Below are 20,293 nucleotides of genomic sequence, written 5' to 3'. Positions count from 1 at the left end.
GCCTCATATAAAATTGAGGTTAATTGAAGCATGCAAATTTGCGTTATTGCTAGTTCCACGATTATTTTACGTAGTAATTTCACTACACGCTGTCATCAGATTGACTATTTAAATAGACGTGTTTTTTTTATAAGTTAACTATAGTTTCAAAATTCGGCCGCTGCATCGCTGCGGTCGGCATGTGTACCTGCATCTGTTCACAAAGCCACAGACACCATTACGCAAACATTCTACCGTGTTTGCGTTTGTCTGTGAGCATTCGAAATGCCTCCGCCGCTTGAGAATCCCGCCGACGGTGAAATACGCGATGTGATTACGTTTTCTTTGGTGCCGAAGGCGTGAAAGCGGCTGAAATTCATCGCCATACCAGTTAAGTGCTTGGAAAAAACATCATGACCGATGGAATGACATGGAAGTGGGTTAGCGGTTTTTAAATAACGGCAACACGAATGTTCACTATGAGAAACGAAGTAGAAGCATTTTTTTTTTCTCCACTTCACCGATCCGACGATGAATTTCAGGCGCTTTCACGAATCACAGCGCGTATTTCACAGTCGGCGGGATTCCGACGCGGCGCGAGGCATTTCGAATACTCAACAGACACACGCGAACACGATCGAATATTTTCGTGATAATGTTCGGTGTTACAGTAGCTTACTTGAAATGTTACGGGAATTAATTTCTCGGCAGCTGGTTTCCAAATATATCTTCTGTAAAGGTGCAGAAACCTTCATTTATTTTATTTTTTTTTCTCTTCTGTTGAGCGAGCCGCGCTTGTCCCGACAGGGTCGTTACCACAACGCCGAACGTACAATAACGCCGAATACCATAACGCCGAATGCCAAATTTGCCGCAACGCCAACGACAGCTAGAAAACAGCTGTGTACCACAAAACCGAAATACAGTAACGCCGAAAAATGTACCACAACCTAACCTAACCTAGTCTAACCTAGTCTAACCTAACCTAACCTTTTTGGCAGTCCTGCAATGACATTTTTCGGCGTTAATGTATTTCGGCGTTGTGGTACACAGCAGTTTTCTAGCTGTCGGCGTTGTAGTCAATTTGGCATTAGGCGTTATGGTTTTCGGCGTTGTGGTATTTCGGCGCTGTGGTGCGTCGCCGTCCCGACAAGTCGGTCTCTGCCTTCTCCGCGTGCCGCGTGTGTGACGTGCCACGTGCTGCACGTGTGCCGCGTGCTGCAGGTCTGGACCCGGCGGCCCCGCACTTCGCCGGCACGGCCCCGGAGGTGCGCCTCGACCCCAGCGACGCCGACTTCGTGGACGTCATCCACTCCGACACCTCCAAGTTCATCACCGGCGGTGAGCACGAGGGGGCGGAGTATTGCCGTTGGTTGTCTGTGAAGTCGGTTCACGGACGATAGTTTAACGTGACAACGTCATAACAAAACATTGATGAAATGATTGCATACTTTTATGAATAAAATCGAATAATTTTTATTGAATTATCACTATTTTGTATGCATACAAAGAAGGAGTGAAATGAAATCTACAATTTAATTGATAAATTTACTTTTATTTTGCACTCATTAATTCAAATATGTTTGCTATTTAACTTCTTCCAATCTGTGTTATTCTGTTAAGGATAGGACGATGATAGGAAAAGTAGGAAAAGAATGGGAGTGTTTCAAGTTTAATGTGCCTCGAAAAAGTCAGTGGAAGAGAGATAGATGCGGCGCTAGCGCACAATGAGCGTAACGGGACAATGTGCGTAAAGGGACACTTTTTCGTGCGTGCAGCCGGCGTTCATCGACTTATTAGACGTTGTCACGTCAAAAAAATAAAATAAAACTGCTGTTCAGAATGCCAACATCGACAATATCTTAAACACGATGACTTAAATACGCCTGTAAAAGGGGGCTGGTTCCTAAATGATTTTTCTTCTAAAATTTGGTGATTTTGGAAATTATTAATTCATAATATAACTATATTTGATTGTTGACAAGGGATTTTACTACTTATAACGTCCTGATAAATTTTCTTTATGATCTTAAAGAAACATTATTGCGTCAGTCCTAGCATTAACTGGTAAACCGTTTTGGATTAACTGATCGTATGTAGTCTAGGTCTTGAAAATCTTTATTTTTTTTTGTGTACAGTACTTCAAATCAATAAAAATTACTTGTTTTTTCAAAACTCTTCAGACACTCTTGCCTCTCACGCTCCTCAGCTCGACAGACTTTTTGGTCCGCACTATATAACTTCTTGACTTTATGAATACGTACTCACCACCTTTACCTCCCCTTCAGACACTGTTATCCCGCCAGACTTTTGGTCCGCACTATATAACTTCTTACCTCCATGAATACGCACTCACTACCTTTACCTCCCCTCCAGACACACTTATCCCGCCAGACGTTTGGTCCGCACTATGTAACTTCTTGACTCAATGAATACGTACTCACCACCTTTACCTCCCCTTCAGACACTGTTATCCTGCCAGACTTTTGGTCCGCACTATATAACTTCTTGACTCCATGAATACGTACTCACCACCTTTACCTCCCCTTCAGACATTGTTATCCCGCCAGACTTTTGGTACGCACTATGTAACTTCTTACCTCCATGAATACTCAGTCACTACCTTTACCTCCCCTCCAGACACTCTTATCCCACCAGACTTTTGGTCCGCACTATATAACTTCTTGACTCCATGAATACGTACTCACCACCTTTACCTCCCCTCCAGACACTCTTATCCCACCAGACTTTTGGTCCGCACTATATAACTTCTTGACTTTATGAATACGCAGTCACTACCTTTACCTCCCCTTCAGACACTCTTATTTGGTCCACACTATATCACTTCTTAACTACATGAATATATATTCCCTACCTTTACCTCCCCTCCTGACACTCTTATCCCGCCAGACTTTTGGTCCGCACTATATAACTTCTTACCTCCATAATTACGCAGTCACAATCTTTACCTCCCCTTCAGACACTGTTATCCCGCCAGCCTTTTGGCTGGCACTATATAACTTCTAGACTCCATGAATACGCAGTCACTAACTTTACCTCCCCTCCAGACATTCTTATCCCGCCAGACTTTTGGTCCGCACTATATAACTTCTAGACTCCATGAATACGCAGTCATAAACTTTACCTTTCCTTCAGACACTCTTATCCCGCCAAATCTCTGGTCCGCAGTATTTAACTTCTAGACTCCATGAATACGCACTCACTACCTTTACCTCCCCTCCAGAAACACTTATCCCGCCAGACTTTTGGTCCGCACTATATAACTTCTTGACTCCATGAATACGTACTCACCACCTTTACCTCCCCTTCAGACACTGTTATCCCGCCAGACTTTTGGTCCGCACTATATAACTTCTTACCTCCATGAACACGCAGTCACTACCTATCAGACACTGCTATCCCGCCAGACTCCTGGCCCGCACTATATAACGCGCCGTGTTGTGGTTGCTTGCAGGTTTCGGCATGAGCGAGCCGTGCGGACACGTGGACTTCTACCCGAACGGCGGCGAGAACCAGCCGGGCTGCGACGAGAGCATCGGCTCCTACTTCAACCTGGGCGCCGGCTTCGTGGAAGGTGAGGCGACCTTGAGTCTGCTGGCGTGATTTACATCACTCTCCCCCGTTGCAAAAATACCTCGTTCAGAGAACATATTACTTGGGACACCTGTATTTCGCGAATACATTTCGTGTCTAGGTACATCGCAAAACACCGTAGTTTTTTCCTTGTAGTTATTGGCTGTGGTCGGCGAGAGGTGTTTTCCCGCACTTGACGGGGCCAATGGGAATGTGGATACCGTACTGCTGCACGCACACGATTCGCCATTACTCTAAGAAAAAGCTACAGTGTTTTGTGACATACCTTTACACGAAATGTATTCGCGAAATACAGGTGTCCCTACATATTACATTTTTTTTTTTAATCTGAAGTAGCTTGGCTTCAGGGCTGTAACCGCGTCCTTGGCGAATAATTCACCGACGTTTCGGTCGACATTGCAGTCGCTATCATCAGGGTAGAGTTACCTACTGTTACCTACAGTTACCTCAGTAGGTAACTTACTGCTCCCTGATGATGGCGACGGTAATGTCGACCCGAAACGTCGGTGAATTATTCGCCAAGGACGCGGCTACAACCCAGAAGCCAAGCTACTTCAGACTATGGCCGTGAAAGCCTGCGAACCTGATTTTTTTTTAATCTACCAAAATATTTAATTCTGATAGCAAAAATATACGTAGTTAATTTTCTTGAAATAAATACTCGAATTGGCTCCAACTGTTAGAGCTATTATTCCACGCAGAGAATCCGAGCAGTGAGTTTTAAATGCCAGGGACGCATATAGTCTACTTTCCACCAGGGGCAAGAACTCATCTTGGCCGCCCCCCCCCCCCCTTTTTTTTCAAAACAACCAAACTAAAACTTTTCCCTACAACACCTCACATCGCCACCACATATTAATTTCAATATTCCGAAATAAGTTTTCATTCTACTTAGATGGTAAATATACAGGTTTATTTATGCAGTCATTTCATTTTTAATACACCGCAAGTTGTATAGTAGGTATGAACGAAAAATGCTTAACACGTAACTTTCAATGCAAATAATTCAGTTCAACTGCACTTCTAATGTTTTTTTTTTGTATGATATTAAAGTAAATATATACATAGAAAAAATTACTCTGCCGGTTTAACCGCTTCCCTCCCCTTCTCTTTCTCCAAAAGCGGCGCCCGGGTCACTAGCCCCGTGAAGTTGCGTCTCTGCTAAATGCTGTTGCCACCTCGCGGAATCTACCCAACTGCGAAGGGCGGGGGAGTCCGGGTCAGCTGCGCATCTGCGCTGCTTCTGCGAGCCGCGCGCGACCCTTGCTGGCGGCTCGCCAGCTGCGGGCTCTGCTGCAGACAGCTGCCTGCTTTACCGGCGGCTCCCTTCCTCGGCCCTTATGCGAGTCGCGCTACTGAAACAACACACATAACTCCCACGACGTAATAAACAACACTCACGTTTTAAACGTACTATAACTCGTAGGAGTAACACGAAAATATATTTTGTATAAATACATTTTTGATACTACCAACTGCAAGGGTTGGAAAAAAAACAAGGGTTGGAGGACAAAAATAAAAAATCATAACTCCCTTCGTAGACACACTATCGAATCCGTTCGAGTGGTTTATTAATCTTATAATTTTTGTCTAAAACTTTTGGCTGAAACAATTTTTATAAGACAAACCATTGTTGCAGGGGTTTGAAAAAAAGAGGGGTAAAATTTAAAAATAATATAGCATACTATCTCCCTTAGTATGCTCACTATCAAATCCGTTCGAATCATTTGTAAACCTTATAAATACTATCCAAAAATTTTATCTGAAACAATTTTTGATAGCAGGATCAACAAAGAACACGAAGATTTAACGGTTATTACTAGCTGAAAAACCCGACGTAGCCCGGGCTAATTACATTACAATATAATGAACATCATTACCGAACTTAAAGACTACACTTAAAAAACTGAATATTTTGATTTTTAAAGTCCCATTGATTTAACACAATCTCGTTTCATCAAAGCTAACGCATCAGTAAAACCGAGGCGCCAAATTTCAGCCTCATTTTGTGGGAAGGCAGGTAACTCCTAGGCAAATGATTTCAAGAGTCGACGTAGCTGCTCCAGCGGCGAATTCTAGCGGTGGGTGCAGTAACTACGTGTGATTCGCGTCCAGAAATGTAGTTTGAAACACATTTTGCGTACTTGGAGCGGCGTTATTTTGAAGGAATCTGCGTTAAATTTCGTATGTGAAGTGTATTTGCAGCATGAGAACACATTACCGAGATGGTTCAATTGTTTTAAAAATAAATGTCTGGTCGCTTTGCTGCAGGCATCCGCCGGCTGATCGGCTGCAACCACATCCGCAGCTACGAGTACTTCACGGAGTCGGTGAACCCGTGCGCCAATTGCTCCTTCCTGGCGGCGGAGTGCGGCAGCTGGGAGGAGTACCGGGCCGGCGGGTGCTTCCCCGGCCCCCGCGGGGGCGGCGAGGCGCCCATGGGCCTTCGCGCCGACGCGTGGCTGCGGGGGCGGGACCTGCCGCCTCCGCGGCGGGGAGTCAAGCTGTTCCTCGCGACGGGGGGCTCGCCGCCGTACTGCAGTGAGTGCCGGCTCCCGCGACCACCCGCGCGCTCGTCAACAATGCGTAGACACCGGGAAAAATTCGCGAATTCATTGTCGCGATAGGCTAAAATATAAATAGTTATACCTCAGTGCTGCCTCTGCTATTGGTTCACAACTCACCTGAATGACTCTGGGCCGATGAGAAACACCCAACCAAAGCTTTATACGAATCACAGGCTGATACGTTGGTTGGGACGTCTCACAAGACAGCAGCCAATGAGTGGGTGACATTTGACCGAGTGTACGTAGAACTATGAAGTTCATCCTACAGGTCATTGAACCCGCGAATTTTTCCGGTCCCTAACAATGCGTCGCCCAAGGCGAACGTTACCACCGGCGTTTCGGTCGACGTTGCGGTCGCCATCATCTCGCCTGAGAGTACTAAAAAGGCAGGGAAACTTGTAAATACTGCAGTAGGTAACCCTACCCTGACGATGGTGACTGCAACGTCGACCGAAAAAAGCCGGCGGTGTGTGTTCGCCTTGGGCGCGGCTACAACCCCAGAAGCCGGAGCAACTTCAGAGAAATGGCCGCGAAAGCCTGGGATCTTTGTTAGCCGTATCACACGCCCGATGCGGAGTCGACGTGGTGAGCGACGACACAGCTCCGGTACTAGCCCGGACAGCTGGCAGAGGTTTGGATAGAACCTCCACCGGACCACGGGTTCACTGGGTCCCTGCGTGGTGTGGGAGATCGGGGAAGGCGCCAGCAGTGCTGACAAAGTCTTAGGGCTCAGGACACAGCCAACTGTCTGGTCAGCTGAGTGCGGTAAAGGGGCTGAGGTGATGACTTCGATCTAGCTGAGGCTCTAACACCTTCCTGATCAAAGGGGGGGAGATATCCCTTTGACAGCTCTGTCGTAATTTTACTTGCTCTGGAATTGATAAAAGGATCTGTAGGCCACTCCCATTCTACACTTACAGGGCGCACATGTGTGAGGTCTGGTGGAGGATGCCGACAAAAAGGTTGGAACAAAGCTGTACCACATGGGAATTTACGCTTTGTTCCATCCCAGTACCTCCAATAGTTAAAAGTTGTTTGTGAATAGCTTCCCAGCATCAGCTGCGGACAGTAATGAGCAAAATGAAACAAATTACACTCAAATTGTTTAAATCTTAATATATATATATATATATATATATATATATATATGTATGTATATATATATATGTATGTATGTATATATATATATGTATATATATGCTTGAATCTTGGAGTTATGAATTGTCAGGAAGTAGATAGCGTGTTGTGTCGTAGAAGTTGGAGTCAGTTTTTAACGTCGCCATATTATCCCGCCCAAAACATTGCGGAAATGGTGCTTGACCATACGTCTGATGGTGGTTATTAAGTATGAATTAGAATAATCGTCCTTAAAAACAGTACTTTCATAAAATAAAAAGTCATTTAAACTATTTCCACGCTGCAAACACTGCACTTCAGCCAGTGTTTTGGACGTCTAACAAGTATGGCGCACCAAATAGCTGAAAGGGAAAAAGAAACGTCTTCACCCAGTTACCATGTAATCATGTAGACCTGGCAACCCTTTGGTTTGAATGAAATACAATTAAAAATATTAAATTATGTGACAATTATCTTTGTTACATCTATATATCTATTATTATATCCATTTCATCTATGCAAAAATTAATCATAGCCATGTGTTTTTACAAATTTACAATATCTTTCTTATAACATTACAAACTGTTTCTTGGCAACTGGTTGACAAAGTACAGATTTTTTTTTTCCTATTTAGAATTAATACGCTGGTACGCCTGCAACCGGCAAAGAAAACTGTGCATTATTCGTGGAATAGTGGAATAGTACTATTAGCCAGGATCGTTGGTGGAGATTGCAGGGGGGGGGGGGGATAAAACCTATTTGTCTGCTTTTTCTTTCAAGTACTTTCCTTTTGTTGGTAGGTTCTTAAGGATTTCTTAGGATTTTAGATTGGGGATTATTCTTATATTAGATTTCATTGACAAGTTATTGGAAGGCTTAATTAGGTCTGGAAAATGTTTATATATAATTAAATTTTAAAATTAATGTTTTTGTGGGAAAATAAATTAAGCCTGCATGTAAAGTTTAATTTTATTATTGTAGTAACTTTACAAAAAATAAATTATTCGTTAGTAAAGCATACTCAGACGAAATGCAAATATGTCTCGGCGGACCTCTGTAAGAGACTGTTTGCGGCGGTTGACGCGGTGATTGGTGTGCCGCAGGGTCGCAGTACCTGGTGCGCTTCCAAGTGTCCTGCTCGGAGCGCAGCGTGAAGCACAACGGCGAGGTGGGCGTGCTTCGGCTCACCGTCCACGGAGACAGCGGCAACACCGCCAGCATCCGCCTCTTCGAGACGTGAGTCCCCGGCGCTCTTCCTCATTGTCTCTCTCTCTCTCTCTCTCTCTTCCTCTTGCTACCCAACAACCCGCTCCGCTCTTCCTTTCGCCCCTTTTTCTCTCTTACTCTTTCTCATTGTCTCTCTTCCTCATTGTCTCTCTTCCTCTCTCTTCCCGTCTCCTCGCTCCGCTCTTCCTTCACCCCTTTGTCTATCTTCCTCTTCCTCTTCCTCTTCCTCTTCCTCATTGTCTACCTTCCTCATTGTCTCTCTTCCCTATTATAATTGTCTCTTTATCTATCTTCCTCTCGCTCCCCATATCCCCGCTCCGTTCTTCCTTTCGCCCCTTTGTCTCTCTTTCTGTTTATCATTGTCTCTCTTCCTCTTTCTCATTGTCTCTCTTCTCTTCCTCTTTTTCACTGTCCTGGTGGTAGCCATATTTGTTTACGTTTTAAGTACGGTAAAATTTGTTTCAAACTAAAGAATATCTTGTGTTCTAAAATCATTTAGTAAATTATTTTTATTTTATGTGTGATCTCTGACCGTGTTGTATTCTCGTATCTGAATTTTTTTTTGTTCCATTAAATTTATTTATTAACCGTTTAATTCAGTCGCATTGGATTCCGTTTGTTACGTTTCCGTGCATTCTAGAAGCGGCAGACGATTAGTGAAACACAAATTTCTTGACGCGACACGTTTTCTTTTTTTTGCGTTTCCGTGTCATTATGGAATGGGCCTAAAATTTTTGTCTTACTAGTTCCGTCGTGATCCCTCTCTCAAGAAGTTCGTATTCTGTGTTTCTGCGTATATGCCTGCAAGAAGAAACAAAAGACTTAAGTTCAGGCATGACGGGTTATATATATATACTGTAACTATAATTCCAATTATATACATATACATGCCACCTAAATCAAAACCATAATTGGTTATACTTGGGGTTTTAGTTTTTACATTATCTTTTAAGCATTTTTTTATAAGGGCCTCTGTCTTCATTCATTATTTTTTTTCTCTTTTGTGTCTCGAACTATTCACTTCAAATTAATTTATAATTGCTTGTATATAAATAGGCTATATACATACATGTTAAATAACTCCTTTCATGTTCGCGTCGATAGCAAGCTCATAATATGTATCTATCTTGCCCTATTTCTTTTGTCACTTGTTTACCTTCGTCTTATGCTCTTCTGTCTATCAACGTAGGTCTTTAGTTTACTTTCATTTATTATAATTATCGTTCATTGAAGTTAAACTTCTTTAGGCACGTTTTAAAAAAATATATGACTGAATTTTTACGATGAAGGTGCACCATGCAACGAAATTATCATAGTATTTAAAAAAGGATAGATCAAAATGAAAATACAATTCTGTTTTTAAATCATATATTTTAGTGATTGAAATTGAATTCTAGTCCATATAATCAAAAACATTTATTTATTGTAAATATTAGTGATACAAATTGTGTTTATAAACTTTTTCAATTTTCTTTATTTAAGTGAGGTTATGATATCGTATGCATTTTTTATTTGCATTATAAATTACTTCATTATTATTTAATAATAATAAAATTAATATATTAGAACAAACATTCAGCAATTTTATTGAATTTCATCATTAATTAAGATTTATCCCGATTAATTTACTAAATTAATTAATTTTGTACAGGTGGTTTTTTAATATTGAATGAGTTTTTTCAAATTTAATTTGATTGAATTTTAACTTTACCAATAGTACACCCCACTACTTTTAATATTTTATTTCTATTAGGTATTCGAATTCAAAATTAAAGTTATTTTTTTTCTTTTATCACGCCAAGTAAGTATTATTTCTAACGCGCGTACATGAGAACACACATCCTTCTTTTTTATATATATAAATCTTTGTTCTTTGTTCTCTCTCCATCAAGGGCGCCCATACCCGGGGGCAGGGGGGGGCCGTGGCCCCCCCCTAGCTTTCAGGGAAGGAAAAAAAATATAGTGTAGTCAGGTGTTTTACTTTAAAGAAAATTATTTAAATTCGGTATTATGTAGAAGTGGTTCAACACGAAGATATTATTGTATATCGTTTTTTACATGTCTACTTCATTTTTTATGTTAGTTGAAGCATTAGTTTCTGCTGCTGCGATATAAGGTGTTGTGAACAGGGAGAAAACGCTGTTCAAGCGCAACGCCCGTGGCGAGTCATTCCCCTTCGTAATCCTGCCCAAGCTCACTCGATAACACAACGCAACAGATTTAGACAAGTCAGAGTTAGACGACGCGACAGTTGACATGTACTTGTAGACGGCGAAATGTTTTGCTACTTTTTCGTCATAATAATGTGTATGTTCACAAATAACATCTCAAAACAGATTTTTCAATAGTCTTTAGGTCTACAGTTTTATGCATCTGGTCTAGATTTAGTTTAGTGTATTCAGTCAGTAAAGATAACTTAAGTGTAAATAAATCAGTGAAAAGTGTAAAGATAAAAACCATTGTTATTATGTAGTGTTTCTTAGTTTTCCTCATTCGTCACATCCGCTCAGAATATTCACAAATTTTAAGGTAAGCTAACACCTTTAAAGTTACTCAAATAAGAATTATTGTTCAGAAAAGTCTACAACGTAAAATTTATGTTGGAATTTTGAATTTAGAGGAAAACCACTTTTTCCCCTTCAAAAGTGTTTAAAGGGATAAGGATTCCGCTACCTTCAGTAGACTCGGAAGCAATTTACACTGGAATCTCGATTTTACGTACGCTCACGGTCGCTTGGATTGCATTCGTAAAATCGTTATCTTCATAAAATTTTAAACACCCCACCCCGTGAAGATACATGTTATAATTTATTGAACGGAATATATATATAATATAAAATAGTAAAAACAATGACTGCCGTCTTCCCTCTACCCTCCCCTGCGTTCCCCTTATTTTTTTAGCATTCCACAACTTGCCTCATTGCACGAGTGATATAAAAGTGACATCACAGCGACTAAACACAGTTGCACCACGCATTGCATCATGTTAACTTTTGTGTGGTGACAGTAGGTTGTCCGACATGCCTTTCTTGGATATATTTCCTTTTCGTAAGACGCGTGCTACTAAAATAAATTTATATTTGAGTTTGCAAACTTGTCCACTCCTTGCCAGAGACGACTGAACACAGACGAGACTATCCAGGGTAGGGTTGATGAGCTGGAAGCATGGGCGCAAATCTGTAGGATTTCCAGGGGGGGCCCGTGAATTTAATTTAAGAATTTTGCGCTAGAGGTCAACCGAAACAAGTCTTCTCTGGATATTAAGCTCGTATGTTATACACTTTATTTTTACGTAAGTGATATTAACAATAAAGCAGAGCAACATATGTTTTAGTAATTATCAATTAATGACTATAGAAGTGATCTCTCAAACATGTTTGAATAATTTGCTAACCTAAATACATAAAATATCCATGAAAAAATCTATAAAAATAATATACGTGAATATAATGCAAATAGATAACACCCCACCCATACATTACCATTTTCCAAAAGTGTTTATTCTAATTTCAATTTAAAAATAAATGATTAAATTAAAATAAAACAAATATTTAAGGGGGGCTCCCATACAACAAACGTGAAAACAGAATAAAATTTCACAAATGATGTATTTCTGTTGCCGCTATAACACTGCGCCCTAAAAACCCAAAGCGCCACAGCTAATAAACGGATCAACATCAAATGAACGATCGAATCATATTAAAACTCTTAAAGACTATTTTATTTAGTAAAGGCATCAACCAGGTAAAAAAGAAAAAAAAAATTTAATGACACAAATGAAAAATCTCGGAGATAGAACTATGAAATTTATCCTACAGCTAATTGAACCACATACATTTCTCGGCTTATATTTAGTATAATCAGTATTTTGGCAGTGAATTATTTAGTTAAAATATGCCTCTTGATTAGTTATTAAAGAGACGCGTTTGCTTCCTTATTAACTTAAATACGGATGTGTAACGTTTAAATACTTCTTTCTCACTCTTACTTCTGTTTACTCGTGCAGTGTTGCAGTTATCAAATAACAAATGTTATAAAGTGATTATCGGCCATGAATTGTGAAAATTATCGTTTGATAATAAAAGGGGAGTGATTTTAAATTCCATATTGACGAGGAAAAAAATTATTCCATGTATATTCACATGTAACGTACAGAGCAGCTAGCCTTACAGAATGGAGATGAGCTAAAAAATTCCAGAAAATGGTATATAAGTTTCAGTTCGTAAATAAACTAAATTCTGCTATAATTACTGTTAAAGTATTAAGTTGTTTATTTACTGGAAAAAATAACGTTACATAATCACTTAAATAAAATATATATTACCTAAATAATAGTCACTACTTATAAAACAATCAAGCTTATCAGGTGAGAATCAGATTATGTTTTCCATTTCTTCCGCGTCACGAACTTATCCATGTTGATGTTTGCCAAGAAAGCAGAAGACTGGGGCACACGAGAGCAAAACCACTTTAAAAACAGACTACCTGAAACCTATAATACTGTCGTTTCAGATGACAAGGTAGTGTGGGTAACAATAGGGAGGAAAAGCTAACGGAACCCTACCCTAGCTTCTTCCTTTGGAATGAACGTTTTCTGGGAATTAAGGGTTTCAAAGTTCTCACTGGAAAACTCCATACCATGGCTTTCGCAGAAGGGGTAGGGGAAAATAACTACGGAACTCGAAGGTAGGAATGCAAAGCATGTCAAAGTGTCTGTCGTCGTTGTAAATAATAATAATATATATAAATATATATAAATATATATAAAAATATATATAAATATATATATATAAATAATATATATATGTTGTGTACACCATTAACTTTAAAATCACGAAGTGGGCCCCCCCAAGGAGGGGCCCATTAATTCCAGGGGGGGCCCGGGCCCCCCTGGCCCCCCCGGGATCTACGCCCATGGCTGGAAGAATTCCCTGCCTTGCATTTTTATGGACTTCACCTTATCATATTTATCAGTTAATCTTTAACAGATCGGCTTGAAAAATATTAATGAACGCACTTTTAGTAACATAATCGAGGAGAACAAGCACACAGTTCAGTGTACACCTGTATTGTTTCATAAAAGTGATCATAGGTAGGGATTGGAAAAATTCGCGGTTTCAATGACCACTAGGATATACTCCACGATTCTCTATGTACTCGGGCAAATATCACCTGGCTATTGGCTACCGACTCGGGACACCTGTTTATTGCGATTATTATGATTCGATACTTCTTTTGTTGAGTGTTTGCCATTGGCTCAGAGTCCTTCAGGTAAATTGCGGTCCAATCACTGACGCAGCATTAAGCTAAACGAGTTTGGATTCCAGCCTGTCTCGAAAGGAATCCACGAATATTTACGGTCTCTAATCATAGGCTTATTTGGTGAAGAAAAACGCTGCTCTGTAACGACAGACATCCATTAAAAACACAGTACATTTTAGTGCGAGAAGCCCTTGAATTTGTGATAGCCATAGGGAATTATTTGTTTGTATAGTAAGTTAAAAAAAGCTTAGTTAAAAACCCGCTCGTCACGTCTACTTGCTGCGTCACTTATACCATTTTTGAGCGTTTTTTACTGGGAAACCGATGCAGCGAAGGTAATGAATGCGACACATGTCAAGATAATGCCTAATGGCATGGGTTGCTGGATATTAGCGGAAAGGAGAGGAAGTAGCTAGGTACTCAATATCGTTTCTTTCTCTCACGCTTCACAAGGTTTCAAGCTCAGTTGCTATGCTCACGAGCTGGAAATGTTGGAATGGGTAAGGAATGTTGAGTATAGTTCATTTGCAGTAAAATTAATATTTTTACAGCCTTGACATAATTTTTCAATCGAAGTAATTTCGAACTTTGCGACAAATAGTGTACCTAGTCCATTTTTTTCTTTTCGATTTTGAGTTTGATGACGCAATAACGTATACAATATTCACTAACGGTAAATGGATGTAGTATTAGCTTAAAAATATGAATACGCTGTGCATTAAAATTAATATTTTTATATGTTTTCATAGTTTTTTAAATTTTTTATTAAATATATTTTGGTGTCAAATTTTCCGAATTTTAGATGGTTCCTGAAAAATGTATTCGTAAAATCGCGGCTTCGTTGAGTCCGGGCTCCGTAAAATCGAGGTTCTAATGTACTCTTAATTCTGAAGTTAAGTACTGAACATGTTATTTAAGGGTTTATCAGGGCCGTATTTACGCGCAGGCTATCTAGGCTGTAGCCTATGGGCCCGCACCACAAATGGGGGCCCGCACCACACGACACGAAAAAAAAATTATACTGCGACGTGGATCTTCTTATATTCTTAAAATATGCGTCGACATAGTGTCCAGTTGTTTTGTGTGGATTAATTGCGCCGAACTAAACTCTTCTGTGGAAAGCTGATATATGAGTTATGTCAGCATTTAGAAATTTTCGATTATTTTCATTGGTTTTGGTGTCACTTAATTCCTTAACCTCTAAATACTGTTTGGTTAAATTGTCTAGTTAAATAATAAACTAATTTTTTCTGCGCTTTTCTATCACTAAATAAACTTATAGTCCTCGACTACTGAATCCATCTGTGCTAATTCTAAATGATAAGCAATTATGATTCATATCTAAACATAGTAATATACATTTAATTGTGAAACAATTTTTGACTATAATTATAAGCGTAGTTCAGGTGTTACATTTAAAAACAACTGTTTTCTGACTGTGATAACATATTTAAATCGCTTCTCTCCCAAAGTTGAATCTTTTGACCAACACTTTTTAAACTTTATAATTATTTTAGTTTAATTTGTACGCGACATTTATTTATGGGTAAAGAGAGCAATTAGTTGAAGGACTGTATTCTTGATATCCGTGTACCCGAGACGCTGCAAAAGTATAAGGACTGTATTCCTGCATTTTTGTTGCTAAAAATTCATTTGTTTCAATAAAATAGTTAATAATTAATTAATAAAGTAGCCAATATAGATTTTTTATGGCGAATGAGTACTGTAGTCTAGTATTTTAGTAACAGGACAAAAAATTTTAATAGGGTCAGAACTGGAACTATTTTATGGCTAGTAACAAGCCGCAGTTGTCTTCCAAAATATTAAAAATACTTCATACCCCTAAGTCTGGCCCCCCCCTACAAATTATCATATGGGCGCCCTTGCTCTCCATGGCGGGCGAGGTTGGGCCTTAACGGTTTCGGTGCTTCCAGTCCGTTAACTCGCGCCGAGTCGCTCGGTCACCAAGATGGCGGCGCCGCCTGGCAACCGACGCGGGTTACAAACCGATAAAACATTCCGCTCGCCGCCTGTCTCGCTCGCCCGGAACTCACGCGGAAGACGTGTTGAAGCGAGCGTGTGAAGCTACGACCTGAACACGTGATCGCAAATATTGTGCACGAAAACTTAGCCTACCTGATCGTAAATTATTTTATTCAACCTTTCAAACTTTTGTCACAATTTTTTTTGTGAATAATCATACTTTTTATTTTAACTTGTGTAAGATAAAATAATTTCTTACAATTAACGGATTATTGGATGAATATTATGATAATTTAAACTTCAAAAACGTTTAAGTGCTGTGCAATAAATACCAGACTTTTTTTTTAAGTAAGTACGGTTTTGAAATAACAAAAAAAGAAGACTTTACTGAACACTTTTATTTTTAGATGAAACTGTATACCTTAAAATACTTTAGGCTACTACATAATTTCCGCCAAGACTAAGGCACTTATCGTATCGTACAACCAGCTTTTGATTCCCATCCTCAAAGAAGTCTGCCGCCTGATTTAACAACCACTGCAGACTTGAGGAAACTCATCAGATAACAATGAAATCGTTAAACGTCTGTTCCCTTTCACTTTTTCGCCGACTTTCTGCACCAAATATTCAGTTATGACAGGAGGTCGCACACTTCGTTTCTCATCATAAACATTCGTTGCGGCCATCTTTAAAAGCTCTAAAACTGGGTTTACGATTGATTTCCTTAAGAATTATAACTTAACATCGAGCACACGATTAAGTCAAAACTACATTTTCCAGTTTATGATTGACATAGAAGTCGTTAATTCTAACCAATCACAGCACAAAACACATGGTCGGCCATTGTTCGAAACGGAGAAGCAGGTTTGAAATAGGTTATTGACAAATGGGATATCTATTTTTCGAAATGGATGATGATTACAAATGACAAATATACGAATTATAACCCAAAATACTGCCTCGCTCGGTCCAATAATAAGACATAAACTTCCGGTTGAAAGGTTCCGGTTTGTTGTGATTGGTCGCTTCCCTTAAGTCTTAACGAAAAATATAAAATATAACCATTTCTGTTAAGTCTTAAGTCATCATATGGTTCGCACACGACCCGTCAAAATTTACACACGACAATCATAAACCATTCCACTAGTTTACATGGAGTCATATGGTAAGTACACGACTAAGTCTTAAGTCTTAATTCTTAATTTTCAATCGTAAACCCACCTTAACGCCTTTCCGTGCCATTCCATCGGTCATAATGTTTGCTCCATGCATTGCACTGAAGGGACGGATTAGTTCAGCCGCTTTCACGCCTTCAGCACAAAAAAAAAAACGAATCTTAGCGCGTATTTCACAGTCGGCAATATTGCCAAACGGCGGAGGCATTTTAAATACTCACAGACATACGTAAATACGGTCTCATGTTTGCGTAATGACGTCTGTGGCTTGCCAACAGATGCAGGTGAACGGCCCGCAAGCGCGGAATGTCGATCGCAGCGCTGCAGCGGCAGAATTTCAAAGCGGTACATACTTAAAAAAAAAAAAACCACTCGTAGTTTATGTATTATTGCCAATCGAGGCTGCACAGTTCAAATACAACGCCTAAAATACCAGTATACTCACAATATTTGACGCGAATCTCACGTATTTTTCGCACCCGCCGCTAGAATTCGCTGCCGGAGCAGTTATGTCGAATCATTTGGTTAAACTATATAATGAAACGGCTCCGATAAAAAATTAAAAAAAAAAAAGACTTGAAAAAAAAATTACGAAATCCCGGCTATGGACTTGATTTTTCGACAAGGTATTCGGTTATAACACTGCCCATCTTGTTGAACAGTCAAAATTGTAAGATTTCCCCTCGGCTTTGTGGAGCTTGGTTCGCGCCATCGCGCCACAGACGGCTGACTGGCTGGCTGCCAGCCTGGCGGGAAACGACTAAAGTCGCCCCCGAAACAATCAGTGCCACCCAAACCAATGCGCACAGCAATGTGCAAGCCTCCAACCCCCCGCATAGTAGACTCTTTTCTACTCTGTCCAACTCTTCTTCCGGAACCATCCTTCCGTTTCCTGTAATCAACCTGCTTGCCAATATTGCATGAATTTTTGCATCCCGCCATGAAAGTGCCCAGGGTTTTCCCTGTGTCTATGAAGGTTTTACCTGGGCCCAACTTACCTAGTTTATAGTCTTAGAATAGTCAGTATGGGGAGTTAGTCATGGCGCCAATCGCTGCCATGGCTGGCCAATCCCCCTCCTATAGCACATGATGCATGCTACTACCTACCTCTCCTGCATGGCTTAAACCCTGCATGATTAGAGCGTATAGGCGTCGGCCTGAGACGCACTTAGAGTCTTTCCCTGACCCAGACCCCTTCTCAAACACACTTAGTTTTAATTTAGGTTAGAAAAAAAGAAAGGAACTCGGCGTGCTGACCGCGAGACGGCGGGCCTGTCTGCGCAGGGGCCAGTACTTCGCGCCGGGCTCCGCGCACCAGGTGCTGGTGCCCGCCGGCTATGTCGGCAACATCACGGCGCTGACGCTGGAGTGGGAGTACCAGACGTCCTTGTTCAACCTGCTGTCGTGGCGCATCATCACCACGCCGCGCATCTACATCGACTGGCTGTCCGTCGAGAGCCTCGGGCCGCACCGCTCCAGGTGCGCCACACTCCACATCCTTCAAGGGAAACTTCTTTGGGCGCGATGGCAGTCACATTTCAAAGCCGAATTATAATGCAACGCTGTTTTTTTTTTTTTGACGTGACAACGTCTAATAAATCGATGAACGCCGGCTGTACGCACGAAAAAGTGTCCCGTTACGCACATTGTTCCGTTACGCTGTGTCCCGTTACTCTCATTATTCCGTTACGCTATCGGCGAGTGCAGTAATAATAGGTTATGTTACAATTGACTAAAAAATTATGGTGATTCATATAATTGTTGATAGATATTTTATTACAGTTTATATATGTGAAAACTTGTTCATAATTATATTTAAACTTTATAGCTAAAAGCCAGTTGTTAAAATTAATTACAAGTCATCTACACGTGAACTGTTTCGTCGACTGTTTATAAAGTGAAGTGAAAAGTTAATGTGGTTTTCATTGCTTATTACAACAACAATTTCGGCAATAAAGGTTAATTATTCGTGCATTTTAAAAATCTGATTACTAGTATAATTTCAAGTATTAATTATTTTATTATTAGAAATAAAAATGATTCAATTTTATTCATAAAAGTAAGCAATTATTTAATCAATGTTTTGTTATGACGTTGTCAAGTTAAACTATCGTCCGTAAACCGACTTTACAGACAACCAATTTTTTTCCCCATAACCTAACTAATAATTAGGTGTGTTTGGGAGGGGTCTGGGTTAGCCTCTACGCTCTACTCATAATGGGTTAAGCATGCATCATGTGCTAGGAGATGATTGACCAGCCATGGCTGCGATTGGCGCCATGACTAACTCTCCTCACTTATTAACTCTAGACTAAAAGCTAGATAAATTGGGCCCAGGTAAAACCTGCATAGATACAGTGAAAACCCTGAGCACTTTCATGCGGGATGCAGAATTTCATGCATTAACTTCAAACAGGTTGGTTACGGGAAACAGAAGGGATGGTTCAGGAAGAAGAGTTGGACAGAGTAGAAAAGAGTCTTCCATGCGAGGGGGTTGGGCACTTGGACTTTATTTCCGCTTTGGGTTTGGGGGAGGGCACTGGTTTCTTCGGGGCCCAATATGTGTCATTTCCCGCCAGGCTGCCAGCCAGCCTATACCAAAGTTTTTTTTTTCCTAACCAACTAATTACTAAGTGTATTTGGGAGGGGTCTGGGTAGGGAAGACTCTATGTATACCGATTTCCGACGCTAAAATGTTGCGGACGGTGCAGAGAACTCGTTCCCTTGGGCGGGCTCCACGTGGCGGCGTGCGACTCAGGTTGAACCCCGCCGTGCTGCAGGGATAGGCGGGTCGCGGCGGTAGAGACCCGCCTGCGCCTGACGCCACCCTGACTTGCTGGCGGAGTATTTAACAGAGAGCAATACAATTTTTAAAAAAAAAATTCGTGTTATTTGAAAAAAAAATTGTCTTATTTCTCTTTCTCTCTCTCTCTCTCTCTCTCTCTCTCTCTCTCTCTCTCTGACGTTTTAAACCTTAAGATATAATTAAGAGTAAATGTTTGAATTGCCAAAGAAGTGTCTCTTCTATCGCGTGTACCGGGTTGCGAGCGCCCGGCCATAGATAACACGCGCGACGGTAGTGATGCCAACCTGCCGCGCCGGTTGTTCCAGCTTGAAGGTGTGTCCCCCGGAGGACACGGCCCTCATCGCCCAGATACCCGCCAAGCTGTCCGGCTGCTCCAGGGAGACCCGGGACTGCCGCAGGAGCAGGGACGGCATCAGCTACCGGCCATGACGACCCCGTCTCTCCTGGGACACCGTTCCTTTGTTTGTTTTTTTGTTTTTTTACACTGCGCCATTCTTACTTGTGTACAAAGACTGACTGATTTGTCGTATTTATTTTTTGTAAATAAACTTTTTTTCCATTTA

The 20,293-nt window shown here is 40.8% G+C and overlaps 1 protein-coding gene across 1 annotated transcript in view; it reads left to right on the top strand.

The window, feature by feature from the left end:
* LOC134535029 (pancreatic lipase-related protein 2-like) overlaps nucleotides 1-20,293 on the top strand; it is a 40,423-nt gene extending 20,130 nt beyond the window's left edge. The window contains exons 6-11 of the mRNA XM_063373860.1: nucleotides 1,204-1,320; nucleotides 3,455-3,574; nucleotides 5,866-6,135; nucleotides 8,381-8,513; nucleotides 18,209-18,403; nucleotides 20,036-20,293. Coding sequence (XP_063229930.1) covers nucleotides 1,204-1,320; nucleotides 3,455-3,574; nucleotides 5,866-6,135; nucleotides 8,381-8,513; nucleotides 18,209-18,403; nucleotides 20,036-20,159 — 959 coding nt within the window. The 3' untranslated portion in view covers nucleotides 20,160-20,293. The remainder of the gene's footprint in view (nucleotides 1-1,203; nucleotides 1,321-3,454; nucleotides 3,575-5,865; nucleotides 6,136-8,380; nucleotides 8,514-18,208; nucleotides 18,404-20,035) is intronic.

This window comes from Bacillus rossius, chromosome 8 (genome assembly GCF_032445375.1).
Source record: "Bacillus rossius redtenbacheri isolate Brsri chromosome 8, Brsri_v3, whole genome shotgun sequence".
Classification (NCBI taxonomy): domain Eukaryota; kingdom Metazoa; phylum Arthropoda; class Insecta; order Phasmatodea; family Bacillidae; genus Bacillus; species Bacillus rossius.
The sequence above is the reverse complement of the archived record's forward strand: the minus strand, read 5'-3'. Positions and strand labels throughout refer to the sequence as shown.